The 21,066-nt window shown below is 39.1% G+C and overlaps 1 protein-coding gene across 3 annotated transcripts; it reads left to right on the plus strand.

The window, feature by feature from the left end:
- The first annotated feature begins 320 nt into the window (after window positions 1-320).
- LOC115437166 (AP-2 complex subunit mu-A) lies at window positions 321-19,339 on the plus strand. 3 transcript variants are annotated; one of them, XM_030160322.1, is made up of 13 exons: window positions 323-474; window positions 1,814-1,936; window positions 7,757-8,022; window positions 9,208-9,290; window positions 10,058-10,063; window positions 10,244-10,379; window positions 10,834-10,978; window positions 11,273-11,290; window positions 11,821-11,940; window positions 14,105-14,240; window positions 14,401-14,498; window positions 14,690-14,801; window positions 18,305-19,339. In XM_030160322.1, exons 2-13 carry the CDS (start codon window positions 1,863-1,865, stop codon window positions 18,437-18,439), a joined length of 1,329 nt encoding a protein of 442 aa, XP_030016182.1. In that variant the 5' UTR covers window positions 323-474; window positions 1,814-1,862; the 3' UTR covers window positions 18,440-19,339. The 3 variants fall into 3 exon arrangements, with proteins under 3 accessions (XP_030016183.1, XP_030016182.1, XP_030016185.1); XM_030160323.1 differs by lacking the exon at window positions 10,058-10,063 and having other exon boundaries at window positions 321-474; window positions 10,238-10,379; XM_030160325.1 differs by lacking the exon at window positions 11,273-11,290.
- Window positions 19,340-21,066: the final 1,727 nt, after the last annotated feature.

A 21,066-nucleotide genomic window follows, 5' to 3' on the forward strand; every position in this document is an offset into this window, starting at 1 on the left:
TCCCAGTGTCAAGGGCTTGTTTGATCGAAATGCATCATCTGTGTATAAATTACTGAGCCATAATAATTAAGCTCCAGTAATTCGAGAGTTTTTAATTTATTCCGCTGGATGCATTAATGCCAAAATGGTCTCATGATAGAGTTAAGCCGGATAGACCACCGTCCCTGCCTAAAGTGGTGATTATTTACAACTATTAACCCACCTTAGAACTAATAATCGACACGCAGCCTGTGCAGCTTATCATAATAAGGCCTGGGTGCGGCTACACGTCGCTCCACAGCCGCGCCTTTTCCTGTCACAGCGGAACGGCCGTGCGTAAGGACGGCGGGTCAGCTGACAGCTATCAGAGGACCCGGAGGAAGGAGCCGAATTAGCGGTGTGTGGACTGGGACCCACTGGATCCTGACATAAGCTGTATCTAAAACCAAACGGGGAGGAAAAGGGGGGATTGGCGGCGTCCGAGAGTGAACTAGGGTAAGTTCGCCTTATTAGATCCGTTTTTCATTCGACGTGTAAAACGTAGCCCAGCATCCGTTTTGGATTACCGGTGAAGCGGTTTCATTCGGGGGCAGAGCTAGCATTAGCAACATTAGCTGCCGCTCCAATAGCGGACGTCAAGCTAGCAGCGGCCGCGACGCGGTAACGGAAACCCAGCGACTCTTTTCTTCAAAGTAGTAGCGCACATTGTATCGTGTATTAACTGCTTAACATGTCTAAGTTTATTAACATTCAACCAGTGCTGATATTTCATTTTACTGAATGATATATGTGCTGTATTAAATGGCGTTTCGTGCCAAATCCGTCTCCTTGTCACCGGAAGTCCGTTTAACGTTCCGCACTGCTTGACGCTAGTTTTCCGCCTGCTAGCCTGCTATCGTAAGCTAAATTAGCTAGCTACTTCTCTCGGTCTATTCTCCATCACTTTGATCTTAGCTGAAGGTCAAGTCTTCATCGGTGCGCTATGCACTTTACAATGTCCAAAAGGGAGTTTCTAGTGAATATGCTCCTTGCATTTGTGTAGAAATAAATGAGAAATATGACAAATTGATGTACGTTAGGAAATGGCCCGAGTGAGCAGACATCTTGACTTGGGCCAATAAAGGGCGATTTAAGCCGCTCAGATCTTGTGCGCCGCTTAATCGGTCACGATTTGGCAACACACTGTCCGGGAAATTTTTAAAGTAATCATAATCGTATGACTTTGGTGTGTTCACCCGATTAACACCATTTATTTCTACTTGTCCGTCTTCGAGGAATTCCAAACATGTCCATCTTTCCAGAAGCTTCATTCCTGGATGGAGACATAATCCTGTGAATGGATGCTCTAAATTATGCATTAATGTGTTGTCTTAACAATAACCGTGCACATAGATGAATGTTCTAATGTTAAACCACAGCTTCAGATTTCATGTAGTAGAGAAGGGCAGCCTCCTTTCACACATTCTTATTGGAGTAAGTGATGGCATCCTGTTTATAACTGCAGGCTGATAATCTGGTATTTTCACTTCTGAAGGAAACTGGGAATTGGCTGTTGTATTAGGAGATGACTGTGTTCATTTTATGCTCAACGGAGTCATCTTAGTGGATGCACACGCAACATAAAATGAGTGTCCTCAGTGAGGCAGCTGCAGGGTATATTCATCAGGCAGTAGAATGATGTGTGTGTGAGTGAGAAGGCGACACAGAAAAGGCGGATGCAGGAGACAAACGCCTGCCTGTCTGTACTGTTGCTCGCTCCCTCACTTTTCACAGCTTTCACTTCTTTCCCCGTTTCCTTCCTGAAATCTCTTACTCCATTTCTATCTCCTCTCAGGCGGGGTTTGGTTTTCACCATGGCCAGTTAGGACTGAGAAGCAGCCACAATGATTGGAGGACTGTTTATCTACAACCACAAGGGGGAGGTCCTCATCTCTCGGGTCTACAGAGATGACATAGGGTATGTCTTACAGGGGCTAAAAGATACTCTGATGAACCAGTTTTTTTGTATGTTTGTTTTTTAAGTGGAAAATGCCTGATTGAGTGGCGTCAAGTTGGGGTGTAGCTTGGAGGCATGAGAGAGGATTATGTCACTCTTGTATCTTGTTGTTTTTTTGTATTTGTTTGCTTTATTTCCTCTTCAAGATATGCCTCAACAGTTAATTCAGATATAATGCTGTCAAGTATGCACATATAATGAGATGTTTCACAGGGGATTGTATAAAAACAGAAGTGACAAGCAGTGCTACAAGAGACATCAAGTGCTAAAACATAGTTTTTCAGTCATTAGCCACTTTTACTCAGAGATCCTGGAAAAAAGGTGAGATGGTGATTCCACCTTTTTCCACCATTGACCGATTTACACAGCCAAGGCAACGGAGTAACAGAGGTGAGATAGGCTGGACTTTTACACAGTGGACCTGCGTTCTGGAATCAAAGGGGCGGTGACGCAGCCCAGTGTATAGTGTGACGTGTAACTTCAGCGTCGGAAATACCCTGAGCATAGCGGTGTTGCTAACCGCTCCAGAGTCTTTCACCGTTCCACAAATGTTAGCATGGATAGAGTCCTCCACCCGAAGTGGCAACGGCTCGCGGTTCTCGGCGTCTCCCCAGTTTGACATCTTTCTGGTTGCGTTGATATGCTTGTTTACTGTACACCGCCCACGCTAATTTTCAAATCCCCCTGGTGCAGAGATCGCACATGCAATCCGTCATCAAAACGTCACACCTTGGTTGTGGAACGAGAGGTGTTCCTTTTACATAGCGTTCCAGAATCATGATTCCACCTTTATCGCGGCTCTGTCACCATCTCCAGAGGTGTTACAGAGCCATGACAGAGGTGGGACCAGGTGATCCCACCATTTCGTTTACACAGACATCGTTCTCGAATAAAGGTGAAATATTCCCAGAGCAGAAGTGCTGTGTAAAAGGGGCTAGTGTGAAAGAAAAAAAAAACACACACAGTTTCCATAATCTTTTTACTTTTTTTGTTTACACAGGTGTAAACATTTAAATTATTTTTTCAAGCAAAAATGTCCAATATTTGCTTCTCAAATATGATTTGCCACCCCTACACATAGGAAGTTCAGAGCCCCCCCTCAGAAAAAAAAACAATATTATTTTCATAAATCAGCAGATCCTCCCTGAATGTGGGAAACTGTTAGTTGCACTCATAGATGACAAAATGTTGGCTTTCTTCACCATCAAATTTTTTATTGATGTTTATTATCTACTCCAGCCTCTCAAAACTTAGCATACAGTTATGGTCATAATAATGGTCAATATTATTGTTAATTCAGCAAGGTACTTTTTTTTCCTCTGGGCGGACACTTAAACACCACCTAACACGCATAAATCCACATCCCAAGGCACCACCTAAGCCCTCTGAAAATCTAGGACATGAATAAAGCCCTGAATGCCAAAATACAAAATATTATTCCATGATAATTCAGGTAAGTCACTGATGGAAATCAAGCAACTGTAACATAATATAAGAAATAAAACTATACACAGTTGTGCAGTGTTCATTCAGTATTTTCAGTAATAATTCAGTGTAGTTGTACATACTCAGTCATGCTCTCTGTATGAAAGCTGACACTTCAGTTTCCAAAGCTCACCCAAACACACCTCAATGTTTGTTTGAGGGGTGAGACATTTTTGATATTACAACACCTGCTGTCTATCTACTGCAAGACTGAACATGTTCCTTTTTTTTTTTTTTTAGGATGGCATGTATTGGTTATCTTTCCCAATGGGAGATGATCTCTTTAAGATTTATCTTATGTCACAGAAGTAGAAATGTGCTGTTTCTCTTTGTTTCCATAAATATTCCCTAAAGATATAATAACTTGAACTCAATATGTAGGTATTCATTCACATTCTCACACAATTTAAAAACAAAAAAAAAACAACCCTGTCCTTGACTCCAAATACTCTAAACTGGAACCACAGGTTGTTTGTTAATGGGTAAGTGTGCATGCCTCCCATCTTTAACATTGGTACTCATGTTTTTTTTGTCTTGTCTCATGGTTCAGAGTTAATGTTTTTTTCTTCTCCACTTGTCTGGTCGGGCAAATGAAATGTATTCATCCCTACATATATTGATGCTCTTGATGACCACTAATCAATAAAACAAAGACTTCAGTTAACTGTCATGCTTTATATGCATGTGCAACTCTTAACAGAAATGAGAAGGAAGCAAGATGGCTCACTCTCAGCTATTTACATTATCAGTTCCAAGAAAAAAAACGAAGTTTTTCACCCTTGCCCAAGTGAAGTTCTAGATTAATTAGCCCAATATTGCATATTACTTCCCTCAGGCAAGGTGGCAAGCCTTGTTGAGCACTGTGTGTTATGTGTGCAACATAGTGGAACCAAGTTGTGAAATCCTCTTTTTATTGCAAAGATAGCACTTTCATAGTTTCTCTTTAGAAGCATTGCAGTTGAATTATTGCATAACTGAAATGCAAAAAAAATGCCTCATAAGCATGGTAGGTTGTAATAGCACTGTTAAATGTAATAGTACTGGATAGGTTTTGCACTCTGCAAGGACTGATAAAGTGATCATCTATAAGGTAAAGGCACTGGTATGTGAATTATGAACATTTTGTTCTGTGGTATCAGATGAAGACAAATCATTAGATTTTGAGCCAACACTCACTGTAAAATGTATTTTTTTTTTTTTTTAAATCAAAGGATTTTGATAGGTCTACATCATTTGTTAAAGGCTAAATCCCTCAGATTCACGTGAGGAATATGTCCCCTAGTTATGTGGATTTAGATGATAGAAGTATAGTCAATTAACAGTATTTGAATTTTTCTACTGTCTCTGGCTTTCTTGCCTCCTTCTCTTTGTTGCTGTTTGTCTGAGACACACTGTGATATAAATCACTTGTAATGGAGATTCCAGACGCTTTCACTCAGTTTTCACATTTTGTCTCATGTACATCTAGTTACTATCTGTAATTAATGGAGATGAGAGTAGACATCTTGCCAGTACTGACACCAGTCCAAAGCCTTGTCCATTTACACATCACAAGGGAGTGAGTGAAGAGACACTGATTTGGTAGTACTCTTACTCTACAGCAATACTGGGTCAGAGGTTTATTTTTGTTCCTGCCTTAAAACACATTTTCTCTCTCCTCTGGCTGTGTAGAATTTAAAAGATTGGCACAAGAGAAAGAAAGTGGGTAAATGGAGTAGGAAGTCGCTGTTTTAGATATGATCTGTATGGACTGAAACAACATGAAATGTGTTTGACTTAGCTTTGCAGGTTAGCTTTGTTTAGTTGAAGTGGCATACTCCCTCCTGTGTCTACACACATCCTTTTTCATTATTCCTTTTCTGAAACAAAAATGTAATTGCTGTGCTTGTATTTTCAGTCTCCTTTCTTGTCTACCAGTCACACAGACACAGCTGCAGCTACATTCTCAGACGCAGCATGGCCTGTAGTAAAGATGTCCCAGAAAGAGTAAAATGGGGAATCAGTAACTGAATTCAGCCCCTCATTTCCTTCTCTATGGTGTACTGTAAAAAGAGGAAATTTAGTAAGTTCAACAGAAATTCAGACATCTGGACACAATCATAGGTTGTGTTCTTATTCACACATCTCCACGGTGATTTATGTTGACATATCTGTCATTATTGGCTTTGGGTGATCCTTCACATTATTGCAACAATACAGAGTAAACAACACATGTAGTTCTCATGAGTGCAGCGTATCTTCTGCAATGTTATATATGTAGGGTCCTTTTTACATGTAATATTTTCTTTTTAAACATTGTGCAAAAAGAAAAGAAAGGAATAGACTGCTAGTAACAGAACCTGCCCCTTTGGTCACAACATTGGTCTCATAAAGAACACTGTGGTACTCACTTTATGTACATGATGCACGAAAATGTCTCTTGTGCATTTTTGTCTCTCCTCTCCTTTTACTTCATCCTCTTTTCCTCTCTGTATCACCATTCCATCCATCTGTCCATCTTGGCCCCTGTAGGAATAGGTAAGAGATGATCCAACCTATAAAGCATGAGCCTTCCCTCTCATGGCCACCGATCAGTCAATCCTCCCCTGACCCTAAATTGCATGCCAAGCAATTCCACAGTAAACTTCCTCCAAGCATGAGTCACATGTCATGATAATCTGGCGGTAAAGACACCGAGACACAACAGCCAACCGGTGGAAACCAACCAACAAACCAATGACTCTGCCACAGCCAGCGACCTGGAATGAGCACTGCTGCTCACAGCTCTGCCAGTGCCTAAGCATGTAGTCTGAGCATGGGATATGACGGTTAATTTTGGTCCTCATCCTTTGTTTCTACCCTAATTTGTCAGAGAAACTGGGAGCTGGTATAGATCTTTGACGGGGTTTTGTAGAATGAGTAGGATTTCAGTAGTGGTTAAAAAGTAGATGTGTTTCATATTTTATTTCAGAGCCTAAAGTGCGGTTTAGTACTGATTGAATGCAGGAGAAGGGAGCTAATATATGTCCGGATTTTGACAACATAATCAAACAGGTAGTCTGAGGCACAAAGAAATGCCAAAAGTAAAAATGTATAACTTGCAAGGTTGCTGGACTGACTACCGCCTAAGCCTGTAGTCCAGTGAGGATGCATCATTTGGAAGGGGAAAAAAATAGGTTTTGTGTGTCAGAATAGCAAAGTTCATGCAGAATGAACGAGTGTGTAAGTGCAAAGTACAATGACAAAATAGTAGTAAGTCACAGACAAAAGGACATGGTATCAAAAAGGTAAAAACCACAGCAAACAAATTACAGTTTAAACACCTGTACAAATCCTTTTCGCCTTAGACTAAAATCGTTATTGTTCTTGGCTGTCTCACAAGTTTTGTTTTGTGCATCAACACAAAATAATTCCACTGTTCCGACCTCTGGATTGACGTCCAAACTCGTAAAGCTACAGTGGATGTTAGTGCCATGAGGTTTTGCACGCAAAGGAAAATCAGCAAAAGTCTATCTGCTCTTTTTGGTAGAATTTCAAAACAGGAGCGTTGAGTTCTCTTTCAGCAGGTTTGGTCCTTCCATTATTATAATGTGCTGTACTTGAAGGAAATCCAACATTCTTTGACAGTTTGAATGATTATGTTGGCCTGTTAGTAGTTCCACATGTTACAGATGCATAGTTCTAAGGTGAAATATCACCTCTTTTGACTCACTCCTCATTTTTCTTGTTGCAGTGTGCTGCTTCCACAACATTTAAGCCCCGTTATTTATAAATCCACCTTAATCTGAGCTCTGTTTTCCCCAAGCATCTTTTCAATAAGATAATGTACACTTTACATCATAGGTTCAATAGAAACGTAATGTGACTACCACCACTTCAGACGAGAACAAGTTAAAAGTAAAGCTCCGACTTGGGTTAAAAATGTTGGTTCTCATGGACTGGAGTAAAGTTTGATGTTAAAGCCTGGGTGTGACCTCAACGCCGTCTGCCTCGCTCCTGTAATTATCACCATTTACACACAACAACACTCCTTTTCTTCCTTTTAAGTGTAAGTTGGATGAACATTTGTTAAGTTATTTCAGAGGAATGGGTGGATATCAGTTTCTTTTCATGCCCGTTCACAAGGGGATATCACAACAGTCAGCCTCTTGAAGGAAAGTAATTTTGAAGAATTTTGTCTGGATACTTGGAGGGTGGGGGATTTTTTTTTTTTGACAGTCTCAGTTATGTGTAAGCCTGTAACTATTTCCTGAGTTCCCAACATAAACCTCTCTCTTTCTGTCTCCCTGTGTCTCGCTGTCCTCCTTCGCCCTCCAGACGTAACGCGGTAGATGCCTTCCGCGTCAACGTGATTCACGCCAGGCAGCAGGTTCGATCCCCGGTGACCAACATCGCTCGTACCAGCTTCTTCCACGTCAAGCGCTCCAACATCTGGTTGGCGGCGGTCACCAAGCAGAATGTCAACGCCGCCATGGTGTTCGAGTTTCTGTATAAGATGTGTGACGTCATGACCGCTTACTTTGGCAAGATCAGCGAGGAGAACATCAAGAACAACTTCGTGCTCATCTATGAGCTGTTGGATGGTAGGAAACACGAGCGAATAGTTGATGATTGATGTGTTTAATTTGAGTAGCTAAGTATGGAATTAGTCAACAACTTTTTTTTTTTTAATACTTTATTTACAGTTTTTAACTTAACAAAAACTGAGCAAACATGCCACAACCCCCCCCCCCCCCCCCAAAAAAAAACAAAAAACCAGACATAAAGACTGCCAGACAGTTATAAACTACATAAATAGGCTTATAAAAATAACAGTTACAGTAATAAAAGTAAAGCAAGTACCACGTGAAGACTTGAGTCGGGCATCACACCTGACACTGGGCTAGGAAGGGTCCCCAAATTCTTTCAAATCTGCTCTGTTCGTTGGGTTTGTGCAGTCACAGTCTTTCCATTTGAATAACTGATAACATCTCGCTGAGGCAATGAACAAAGGAGGGTGGAGTGGTAGACGTCCGGTTTAAGAGAATAAGTTTCTTAGCCGCCACCATCCCTAGGTGCAGAGCGACCTGTGTGTCGTGCAGAAGATCAGAAGTCTCGGCATGGCATCCAAGTATGGCCAGATCACAGTTGGGCTGAATGACTATAGAGTAAGCTTTGGACAAGTGCTCAAATATAGCTGACCAAAAATTGTGCACTATTGGGCAAAACCAGAAAAGATGGGCTTGGGAACCCTCAGCAATATGACACTTATCACAAACGGGAGACGCCGATGGAAAAAATACGATTTTAGCTTTGTTTTAGAGTAATGCAATCTGTGCGACACCTAGTACTGAATTAACCTATAACACGAGTTAATAGAGCAACAATGGACCCGAGACAGTGCCTCCTCCCAGAGTTCTGCAGATATTTCAGAGTTCAAGTCTTTAGCCCAGGCTTCCCTAATAGAATCTGAAGAAACTGGAATAGTAAAAGAACCAACCAATTTTGATATTAACTGTTTGGAGTCTGGAGGGAGCAGGAGGGTCTCAAGAAAAGGATGGGTGGTTGAGGTGGAATCAAGATGTGGCCAATTGTCCTTGACATAGTGTCTAATTTGGAGGTAGCGAAAAAAAAAGTCAACTCTGTTAATAATAATGTGTTTTTTGACATATTACAGACCAAACAATTTAATGATTGACAATGAAAGTAATTGGTTGCAGCCCTACCTGCAGTCACCAGTAGTAGTCATGTTATCTTACACTGTTATCTCTTTTTGCTTGTTCATACAGAGATCCTGGACTTTGGCTACCCTCAGAACTCAGAAACTGGAGCTCTGAAGACCTTCATTACCCAGCAGGGCATTAAGGGACAGGTCAGTGGGACTAATATGGCCTCAGAGTTGATGAAAACATGCTTACAACGGTTTATAGTATTCACAACAGCTCAAATGTACTGATTGATACGGAAACATGTGCAACTGTTGTTTTGTTTTTTTTTTCTTTTTTTTTTTAATACATTGGGATGCAGCTATGTACTGTTGAACACATAATGCACAGTGCTGTTTGTGTAGTACAGTTTGCTGGTTCAGATATAAATACATCAGTGAGCTTCAATGATGTGATATGATGGAACAAAGTTAATACGATGCAGAATTGGAAACTAGTGGAAATTAATTTGGGTAAGAAATTATTTTTATCGACTGGACTTTATTGGAGTTTATTTGCATGAATATTTGTTGCAAATTAGGGTTTCTTAGACATTCGGTACAAATCTCAACCCAGTACAATAAAAATTAAGAAATTTGCAAGGTTTGGAAACCCATAAAATGATGAGATTTAGATTCATACATTGAACTCATACTTATAGATGTATTTACTGTAGAGATTTTAAGATTTTGCCGTGTCCAATAAATATATAGGGTTAACATTATTTTTCCCAATGCATGTGGAAATGTAATGTAAAAAAATGGGAAACTTGACAGCGCCTTTGAGCCATTTGTGAGGGAAATATAACTACTGAAATGTCCTTGTTGACTAAGACATCTCCAGTTAATTTAAGAAGTAATGTTTTGAAACTTAAATCTTGTTTTTTCTCGTTTTCTTTCTCTCTGCGGATCATATTGGACACTTCCTGCTTCAGCATCAGGTAATAAACAACGCATCACCCGCTAAGGAAATGAATTTTCCCTGCCCCGGACCCATGTCATACTTGTTTTCCACCCGTCCTTCCGTGCTAATGATCTCTTTTCATCGTCTGTTTTCCTTTGTGAGCCTGTTGGCCTTCCTTTTTTGTTGCTTGCTCTAAGGTTTCTCTTCCTCTCTCCAGACAAAAGAGGAGCAGTCTCAGATCACCAGCCAGGTGACGGGGCAGATCGGCTGGCGTCGTGAGGGCATCAAGTATCGCCGCAACGAGCTTTTCCTGGATGTGCTCGAGAGCGTCAACCTGCTCATGTCACCGCAAGGTCTGCTGTCGTTGTCACACCTAGTTTAGTAGATTGGCTGATTTTATCATTGAAAACAAATGGTGACAGTAGTTTAACACTTCAGAAATCTGTCTTTATAACTTAATTCATTTGCTTTTTTGAGTTATTTCATCCAGTAACTGCCATGTGTTTTCAAATGAGCAGTTTTCTTTTATGACGTCTGTGACTTTTTCTGTAAATTGTTGTAAAATGTTGTTAAGGGTTAAAATGTATTTGACCCTGTTTGATGGTGTTGTCATCCTTGTGTTTATATTACACTCTCTCTCTCTGCGTAAGGTGTTGGTGTATATTCTTTTTACTCATATTTGTTATTTTTAGTCTTTCCAGTACTCATATCACTGAACAGTGGTGTTTGACTGCACAAATCATGAAGCTGTCGAAAAATAGAATCTTCTCAAGAATTTGCTGACCGTTATTTGCGCGTCCCATCCAGGTCAGGTCCTGAGCGCTCACGTATCGGGCCGAGTGGTGATGAAGAGCTACCTGAGCGGGATGCCCGAGTGCAAATTTGGGATGAACGACAAGATTGTCATCGACAAGCAGGGCAAGGGAGGAGCCTCGGACGATGCAGGGAAGAGGTGAGTGACAGTAAAACATGAAGGCAGCAAATTCAATTCTGAGATCAACTATAGATTTCAAGTGACACTTGAGTCCCGTTCAGCTAATTCGTCTTTCAGTTTTCTAACTGGTTAAATTGTTTGTGTAGTAAAATATCAGTGACCACCTCATCTGTTAGCCCTGTGTCTGTGTGATGAGTGTTGTCTTGTTGTTCGCAACAAGACCGGCTTTACGATTTATTTTTAATTTTTCTTTCCTTTGGATGCATCTCTCCTTTCTTTCCCTCTCTTTCTTTTCTATGTGCTGTACCTCAGTGATTTAGGGGGAGGAAGGTACTGTACTGACAAAGTGTCCTCACCCTCTGCCATCCCTACACAAACAAACACACACCTGTCTTGTGTCAGCACATTATGAATTCCAAGCTACATTTTTACCAGCCTGTACATTATGCACTGTAACTCCTCACACATCCAACACAAACCAAACAGGCTTTGTTTACTCTTAATTGTTTTGCCCGGTGGTTGTTTCTCTTTTTCTAGAATGGTTGGTTTGTTTTATGACCCCACACCTACCTGCCTGTCCTTTTAACCCGTTACCCAAACACCTAACAGGGATTGTGACTTGTTTTATTACAGAGCCATTAACCTAAATCAGGTTATCATCCTTTGGTACTAGCAAACGTGCCTGTGTGTGTGCTCATGTTTTTGTTTCGTTTTTCATGAATATTGGTAGATGTAGTGTAGCATTTTATGTTGCAAAGACTCATTATTATCAAAGCTGACCATAAAATGTGATAAGTGATACTAACAGTTAAAGCTCATACTCCTCTTTTGTGTGTCTGCTGTGTTTTCTGTCCCCACAGCGGGAAGCAGTCCATAGCCATTGACGACTGCACTTTCCACCAGTGCGTGCGCCTCAGTAAATTTGACTCTGAGCGGAGCATCAGCTTCATCCCCCCTGATGGAGAGTACGAGCTCATGAGGTCAGTTTGATACTGTAGGTCAGAGATACTCAAAGTGTGGTCCGCGAGAAGTTGTCATCAAAAAAGTCAAATTTATATCAGTGTTTCTTAAATCACCCTGATCTGACTTCCAAAGCAAAGTTACGAGTACAGATAATTGTTTTCTAAATTAAAAGCGAATCAAATGTAACCTAAATCTGCTCATAATAACATGTTGTAAATGTGAAGGAACAGAAACTGTATTTTATTTTTGTTACACATGGCATAGGCTAACCTTCCATTTGTCTCTCCAGCCTCTTCCTTTATATTTGTATTTATTCTTTTCTTCATTTTTTTTTTTTTTTTTTTTTTTTTTTGTGTTTTTGAAAAAGTCAAAGATAATGACCAGAAAAAAAGTAGCCTAAATAAGCCCAAGAGTAGACTTTTATTGAATTTGTCTGTGCAAACCCATGTTTTGCGTCACCGTCTCGATAGTTAGGTTTCCTAGGTTGTCTATTGTCATATCACAGACCTCTTGTGACTTGTGAATTGTGGTGGAAATGAAGTAGAATATCTAAATAATCAGAAACTAAGAGTTAAACAAAAAGAAGAGTGACTTGAACAGTTCTAAAATACAACAATGGATCAGTGACTGAAGAGAAAAGCTGGAGAAACGACGACCAATGTTAGCAACAAGGTGCAAAGACATTCTGTTAGCATTGAGCTGTTAGCACCGTTTGTAATATATTGCAGACTTAATTTGTAATACACAAAATATAATAATATTGTAATATAGGCTTTTTAAAAAGGTTTTTTTAGGGTGGGAGTGGGAAACTGGCTGGCTGGTTAGGTGGTCAGTGATTTTTTTTTTTTTTTTTTTTAATTTTTTTTTAAATGATAAAGTGGTCCTTGGTGTGAAAAACTTTGAGAACCCCTGCAGTAGGTGTTCGGTCAGATACAAATTTTATAAGTTTGACCAGAGGAAAATCACATTGCACTGAAACTATATATGTAGGTGCCATCCATACACAAGAAAGATGAATTAAGTCTTTATGTGCATCATCGGTTTAAGTCTTAAGATGTAAAAATGTACCCATTCACCATACATTTCTGGTCCACAAAAATGTATTCCTTAATTGACTTAACAAACGAATGTCTAAAGTTATTACATGTTTGGTCATTCCAATAAAAAAGTATCTTTTAATCTCAAAAACCTCAACAGCCACCAGCGATCAAAAGCATCGACTGATATAAAATGTTTGATAACTTTTGAACCAGTAATCCTATCAATGCAGTTAAATATTTTAGATAAAATGCAGCTTCTCAGTTTTTCATGGTCATCAGATGTGACCCATCTGGACGTTTAGAGACTCCTTAGTGAACGTAGAAACACTTTCATCTTTAGTGATATTATTTCACCAATAAAACAGACCCATGTAGTTTGATAAGTGGCAGTGGTTACAGACACTTATTTTATGTTCATTCAGAGATATATTATGCTTTTTCTTTTTCCTCTGTTTTGTTACAATAATTAAAACAAGTGATGTCAGGCACAGCAAACCCCACCCCTCGCATGTATTGTAGCTTATTTTGGCATCGATCTAGCTGATGTCATCATGTCCATGCTTGTGCTGATTTCAGCACATCAACTGCCTCTACATATGTGCCAAGTGTGAAGTAAATTGAAACAAAATTGACGTTTGTGTAGACCTTTGAAATTTCACCCATTATAAGTAAATTGGAGGAAAAAAAAGATTGAAAAAATTTGACCTACTTTTCCCAAAATGTAACCACATCTATTCTGGGTCACTGGCAATCTATAAACCCAATTTTGTATGAATTCAACCAAAATTTTTGCTGCTAAAGTGTTAACAAAGAAACAAACAAACCGCACCAAAAACAATACGCTTTGCCTCCCCTTTGGAGGGCGCGGTAATACATTGAAATATAGGAAAATACAGAGGGTAATATGATAAATGGTAATAAATCACTTGGGAAGTTTTCAGATCACACCAACACATGTTATCTAAAAACGATATATAATCCAAGCCACCTACAGCATTTAAACATAAACGGTGCAATCAGTACAATTCTGTATGGATATATTTGACCTATTAGCGGTTTTAAGGAGAGTATGGATAAGTAGAAATTGCTCAAGAAATTGTCTTGTTTAAGTAGAAGTTAATCTCTCTCCTCCTCCTTGCAGGTATCGCACCACTAAGGACATCATCCTGCCTTTCCGGGTTATTCCTCTGGTCAGGGAAGTTGGCCGCACTAAACTGGAGGTCAAGGTGGTCATCAAGTCCAACTTCAAACCCTCGCTGCTGGCCCAGAAGATTGAGGTGAGCTCGGTATTAGGATAAAAAAAAAAAAAAACTCCTCAAAGTCTGAACCTCGATGTGCAGATTTCATAGTAAAACACTGTCTGAGCTAAATCAGAGACTATTAAAGCCACGTAATATGTGTATCAGGTTTGTCAGTTGAAGGGTTTTTCGTTTGTAGGTGCGCATCCCAACACCCCTCAACACCAGCGGCGTGCAGGTGATTTGTATGAAGGGAAAAGCCAAGTACAAGGCCAGTGAGAACGCCATCGTCTGGAAGTGAGTCATGACCCACAGCCATGTTAATAATCAACAGCCTCTTTGAGTTTGTTTAACTTCTCTAATGGACACTGTGCTCTTCTCTTTTGTAACGTCCTATTTCTCCTGTTTGTTTTTTGTGAGGTAACGTTTTTTTCCTGTAAACCGGTCTCCCCCTTACGAACATTAAACTCCACTGTTTGTCTGTGCAGGATCAAACGCATGGCCGGGATGAAGGAGTCTCAGATCAGCGCTGAGATTGAGCTGCTGCCGACCAACGATAAGAAGAAATGGGCCAGGCCTCCCATCTCTATGAACTTTGAGGTCAGAACGTGTTAATAGTTTACAGTCACGGTCTGTCAATGTGAGGAAGAAGCTGCTGCTGCATCGCTGTGTCACATACAGAAATGTGCAGAACGCATTTGTAAACAGAATTCTCTCAAAAATTTAATGACAAATGAAAGGTCAGTGAATGCAAAGTAGAACGGAGCTTTTAACAAAACACAGACTATGCATTTCCAGTTATCCCAGTATCAGTCATGCAAATCACCTGCTTACACTGCATCACACACTTCCTGCTCACTTCCCTGCTCGTGTTCCCACTAAGTGTGTGGTGACTCATGCAGACTTTTCATCACCGGCATGTCTCTGTTTAGTGAGACTCGTCCATACAGGATGTCCACACACCCTTTAAAAGTCTTCTCTGTGATTTTTGTGAACGTGAGGTCTTAGATGTGATCCAAAGACCTTAAAAATTGTCTTAAAGGAGTGATATTTTGCTTTTTTTAAATGGAATTATATATTTTAAAACATTTCCCTGTGGTCTACATAAACTGTAAATGCTATGCTTGGGTCTGAATTCTTCATTAATTCAACTCCACAGGTCCATCTTCAACCCTATTTCTGAGTAATGACACCAGAAAGGTCGTTTTGAATGTAGGCCCTTTAAATGTAAATGAGTCTGCCCCCTTCAGGCTGTTGACTGTGCTGCTCTGTCCCGTTCAGCCACTTGAGTTCATTAATTCAATCAACAACTGAACATTTTAGGTCACAGGTGTCAAACATGCGACCCGGGGGCCAAATCCAGCCCGCCAAAGGGTCCAGTCCGGCCCTTGGGATGAATTTCTGAAATGTGAAAAATACACTGCAGATATTAACAATCCTTTTAGTTCAGGTTCCACATTCAGACCAATTCAATCTCAAGTGGGTCAGACCAGTAAAATACGATCATAGTAACATAAAAATAATGACAACTTCAAATGTTTCTCTTTGTAAATGTAAATATTTTCATGTATTTACACTAAAACAAGTATAATTTTGCAAAAAATGTGAATAACCTGAAATGTGTTAAGAGAAGTAAGTACAATTTTAACAATATTCTACTTGTTTCTAAATGTTGTGTATTTGTAGATCCACTGTGATCTGTAAGTTATAATGTACGTGTGGAAATGATAAACCGAGGCAGAATATTGTTAAAATTGTACTTATTTTTTCAGTTTGTTCATGTTATTCACATCTTTTGAAAGGATAGTTGGTAGATGTAAACCTGTTCATAATGTAAATTTACTTTTTTTGCTCTAAAATATAGAGAAAAGTTTGGAGTTGACACTATTTATATTTTATTATGCTATTATTTTACTGGTTCGGCCCACTTCAGATCAAATTTAGCTGAATCTCGCCCCTGAACTAAAATAAGTTTGACACCCCTGATTTAGGTAATCGGCTCGAAGTTTGGACATATTTTTAGTTTTTACAGCAACCACTGCTGCTGACAAACAATTATGTCGTACTCGGAGAAATTTTCATCAGAAATCTTGACCTTATTTGTACAAATGCCAAAACATAACTAGTTATAGACGTAACAAGTTAAGCAGGAACTAAAACGGGTTGTAGAAATCCACTCGATTTTTGCCGGAATGAATATAAAGATAGCTTTGCAGCACCTGGAGGGTTCAAATTCAAACTTTTTGAATTATTAGGGTCCAAATACACAAATATATGCACCAAAGACTAATAAAAAGGAGTTTAGCAAAATATGACCCCTTTAAGTAGTAAATGTTCCTACCTCAAGCCTTCACATACCCTGTACATAGTTCATAGCAAAACCGGTGACCTATAAACACAGCCCCACCTCCCATAAAGAAAATGTACAGAAAACCAAGAATGGTTGTGAATCACCTTAACAAATAACCTGAATACCTTAATAGAAGTAAGTGTAATTTTATCAATATTCTGCCTGTTACTACATGTTTTGTGCTGTGGTAGATCCACTGTGATCTGTAAATTGTAATGCACATGTGTAAATGAGAAGCTGAGGAATAGTGCTGTTAAAATTGTACTTGTTCACAATTCAGGGATAGTTCATAGATGTTAAATTATAAAAATGGAACGTTACTTTTGTCACTCTAAAATAGTGAAAAGGTTGGAGTTGACATTTATTGGTCGTTATGTTACTGGTTCGTCCGCTTTAGATTTACGTTTACATTTATGCATTTGGCAGACGCTTTTTTCCAAAGCGACTTACAGGGGAAAACTAAAAATGAAAAAAATAAATAAAAAATAAAATAAAATACAAGAATAGATTACAGACAAAAAGCAGCTGTAGAATTTAAAAACAGTGTTGTACAGAAGATTAAAAAGCAAAATTATAGACTAAAAATCCAAGAATAGATTAAGAAGACATAAAAACAGCTGTACGATTTAAAACAGTGAAATAAGAATACCAAGTAAAACAACAGAATAACCATAATAATATATTTAAAACGGAATGTTTTAAAGTGCTGATCATATTGAGGTGTACAAAGGAGTCAAAAAGTTCTCAGACAAATGTAGTAAAAAGTTTATTTATCAAAAACACATTATTATAAGATCCATCAGAGTCTAAACACTTTTACAGTCTGTTTCCATCAGTAGATTCCTTCTTTGTAGAATCGCTGAGGCTGTGTATTTTGAAATTCTAACAATCGTCTTAGAACTTTTTGACTCTTCCTTGTATGTGTCTCCTGAACTAGAATGAGTCGCACCTCCCTGTTCTAAACCGTTTTGTGTGCTGTCCAAGGTTCTAATGGTTTTGGATTTTTCATTATAGTTTCGTTTTATTTAGTTTTGACTTTTTTTTTTTTTGTCTAATTCAGGTAGTTTTAATTAGGTTTTAGACCAGGTTTACTAGTTTTTATTAGGTTTTTGTTATTTTCTACATGCTTAGTTTTAGTTTTGTCATATCTTTTATCTTCTTCATCGTCATATTCAAATAAATCCCAGACAGGACTCTGCTGCTTTCTCCCAACTTTAGTCTCCATGTTTCCAGGTAGAGTGGGAACAAAAAGCTGACTCTAAACAACAAGTGACGAGAAGTGACGGACCGTTAAATATCATACGGTGCCAGCAGCTAAAATAGCTTGAGGGAAATGAATCGATTTCATATCAATCCGACATTGACAAAGACGAAAACAAAAGGAATTTTATCCATAATTTTTAGACGTTTTAGTTTTGTAAGCACAATACAGTTTCAGTTAGTTATTTTTCTTCTTTTAATTATAGTTTTTATTTATTTCAGTTGCCGAAAATGTTTTTACAATTCTGGTTTTCGTAATTTTGTTAGTTTTCGTCAACTATAATAACCTTGGTGTTGTCCAGCTGTCGTGTTTTGCATTGAACACCTCAAACGCTCGCACCGCCGTTGTCAGTCTGAGGGTTTTGTGATCAGGCCTCAGGGTGGAGACTGGGATGGTCCCTGTAAACAACACCCAGCCTGTGTGGCCTACAGCTCCCATCATGCCCCAACTCGCCTTAACCACCCTCCTCCTCCTCTTCTTTTCACTCCGCAGGTTCCTTTCGCTCCATCTGGTCTGAAGGTGCGCTACTTGAAGGTGTTTGAGTCCAAGCTCAACTACAGTGACCACGACGTCATCAAATGGGTGCGGTACATCGGCCGCTCCGGCATCTACGAAACCCGCTGCTAAAGTCGACTCCCACCGGGCAGCGAACTGACCACTTCCTCTCATCTATCCCGTTATCAATTTTTGTTTTCCTTCTTCTTCTCCTTCTGCTCCTTCCTACTTTGTGTCTCCTCCCTTCTATCCTTATAGCTCTTCTCAAACACCCCCCCCCCCCCCTCCCCTCTTCTTAACTAGGTGTTGGAGATTGAATTTACATCGTTAAAAAAAAAAAAGAAAAAAAAAAACAGTAAATATGGTATAATGCACAGATATATGCAAAATGTGAACCATTGTATCGTATATCTTGTAGTGATGAGTAAACCTGTAAACCAACTGGTGTCCGAAAGAAAAAGACAAGTGATGCAGGGGACCAGGGGGACGAGGGCGTGGCATTTGGCGTCTTTCGGGGTGCTCCGTCGTGTTCGTTTTAACGTTTTCCTTCCACTACCTGCTCTCCTACTTTAGACGAATTAGACCTAATCCCCCCCGCTGAGATGATCTGTAGCCGTCGTGATTTTAAAACGAATCCTGATCTAGTTCTTCTTGTGAACTTTTTCGTCCAAAAACCCAATCATCTGTTTCCGTATCGTGGACCGGTTTCGGTATTTTGTCTTTTCCGGCGATCTGGATCTCAAGTATTTTCTCTCTGCCACTAAACAGCAGGATGAGGGAGTAAACCCGTTTTCAGCCGTAGTGACGTGGTTCCGATGAGCGAGCAGACAGTGACCCGTCTGTTTTATTTCGTGCTTCTCGGAGAGACTTCATTGCGTTTCTTTCCTTCGCCGCTTTTCCTCAGTTTCATTTGCCAGCGTTTCAGTGTAGCGAGTTAAGGGTCAAAGCCAAGCCAAAAACGCAGGAGAACATTCCAGACAGATTTGAGGGTTGGACCGTCGTCCCGGTAAGTTAGGTATGACCTTTTTTTTTTTTTTTTTTTTTTTTAAAAATGTGTGTCAATGTCAGCTTCGTGGCGCTGACTGTTGGCGCGGAACAGACACTGAGGAGGATCAGGCGTCGGCGAGCGGAGGTCTCCCCCTGGTGTTCGCCTCGTCACTGTCTGCTTCTTCATGTTTGTAGCCCTGGTGACCGTTCTGTCCAATAAAAATCTGACTATGTAACCAAAACCACACCCACTGTGTTTTCATTCCACTGATATTTCAGGTTGTGTAAATCATATTGTAGCTGTTTCCTCTTGATATCATCTAAAGTACGGGTGGAGCCCTTTAGAAACAATGAATAGAGGGTAATTGTAGCTGCAGCTGGATCAGTCCTGGATTATTTCTGTCTCTTGTGATTATTTTTATAACCTTTTACATAATTTTTAAAGGGTGAACTCTGCTTGAAATCAGCCATAATCATGGAGTTAAGCACTAAGTAGAAGGAAAAATACACGCAGCAGTTATAGATTTATTACTGTTTTATAGTATTTTGCTATAATTTGATTTAACAGCTTAAGTAGATTTGACTAGATCTACTTAACTTTATTTAACCCTTTCATGCACAGTGGTCACTCCAGTGGACAGTTCTTCTCCAGCTGTTCTCTTAAATATTCATGGGTTTTGTTGTTTTAGTTCCATATCAGCCAACACAGTGGACGCTTATGCATATGTAACTTTGCTGTTCTTGATTAAACCTGATCTGCAGTAACATGTTTGAGTGTAAATCAATTGTTATTAGACTTTAATTATTTTTTTCTTTAACAAAATGTTTTTTTTTGTATATTATCTCCATGAAGTGAGTAATAACTAGTATTAGAGTAGGTTTAAATATGAGAAAACATCAGATTAGCAGCATTAAAAGTGTTTACATTTCATAGTTTTCACTGTATATCAGTAAATACATGTTTCTTGGCTTCAAAAATTAAACGCATCGTATCCATTTGAGTGGACATTTTTGCAGCTCCATGAAAAATAGGTTCATAAAAAGCTGTCAACTGCATTATTTATTTTTTTTCATGCCTAAAGAGGAATAAAAATGGGGGGGATCATGATTAAGGTTCTCATAATTCATGCATGAAAGGGTTAATTTTAGTTTTTCCAGGTACGAGGCAAGATTTTATAGATGTTGAAAACAGCAAAATGAATAGTATTAAGGGTTTCTTTGTGCTAAACCTCTATATCAGGGGTGTCAAAGTCATTTTAGTCTAGGAGCCACATTTAGCTAAATTTGATCTCCAGTGGGCCGGACCAGTAAAATAATAACATATAAGTAATGACAACTCCAAATGTTTGTCTTTGTTTTAATGTAAAGAAAAAAAAAACAAATTATGAAAATACTTTTATAAACTATCCAAACAAAAAAGTTGTAAATAACATGAAAAAAACTGAAATTTCTTAAGAAAAATAAGTGCAATTTTAACAATATTCAGCCTCAAGTTATCATTTCTACATGTGTGTTATGGATCAGATCTACAAAGACTCTAAACACTTAGTAACAGGCAGAAAATAGTTCAAACTGGGCTGAATTTTCTTTAGACATTGCAGGTTGTTCATATTTCTTCAGGTTATTCAGAATGTTATTGTTACAGGATACTTTGTAAATGTAAATATTTTCAGAATTTAATGTTAGTTTTTGCACTAAAAGAAAAAAATTAGAAGTTGATTCAAGATTTTTTTGCTAAATTTAAGATTTTTTTTTGGTTTAATCCAAGATTT

Source organism: Sphaeramia orbicularis, chromosome 17, assembly GCF_902148855.1.
Source record: "Sphaeramia orbicularis chromosome 17, fSphaOr1.1, whole genome shotgun sequence".
Taxonomy (NCBI): Eukaryota; Metazoa; Chordata; class Actinopteri; order Kurtiformes; family Apogonidae; genus Sphaeramia; species Sphaeramia orbicularis.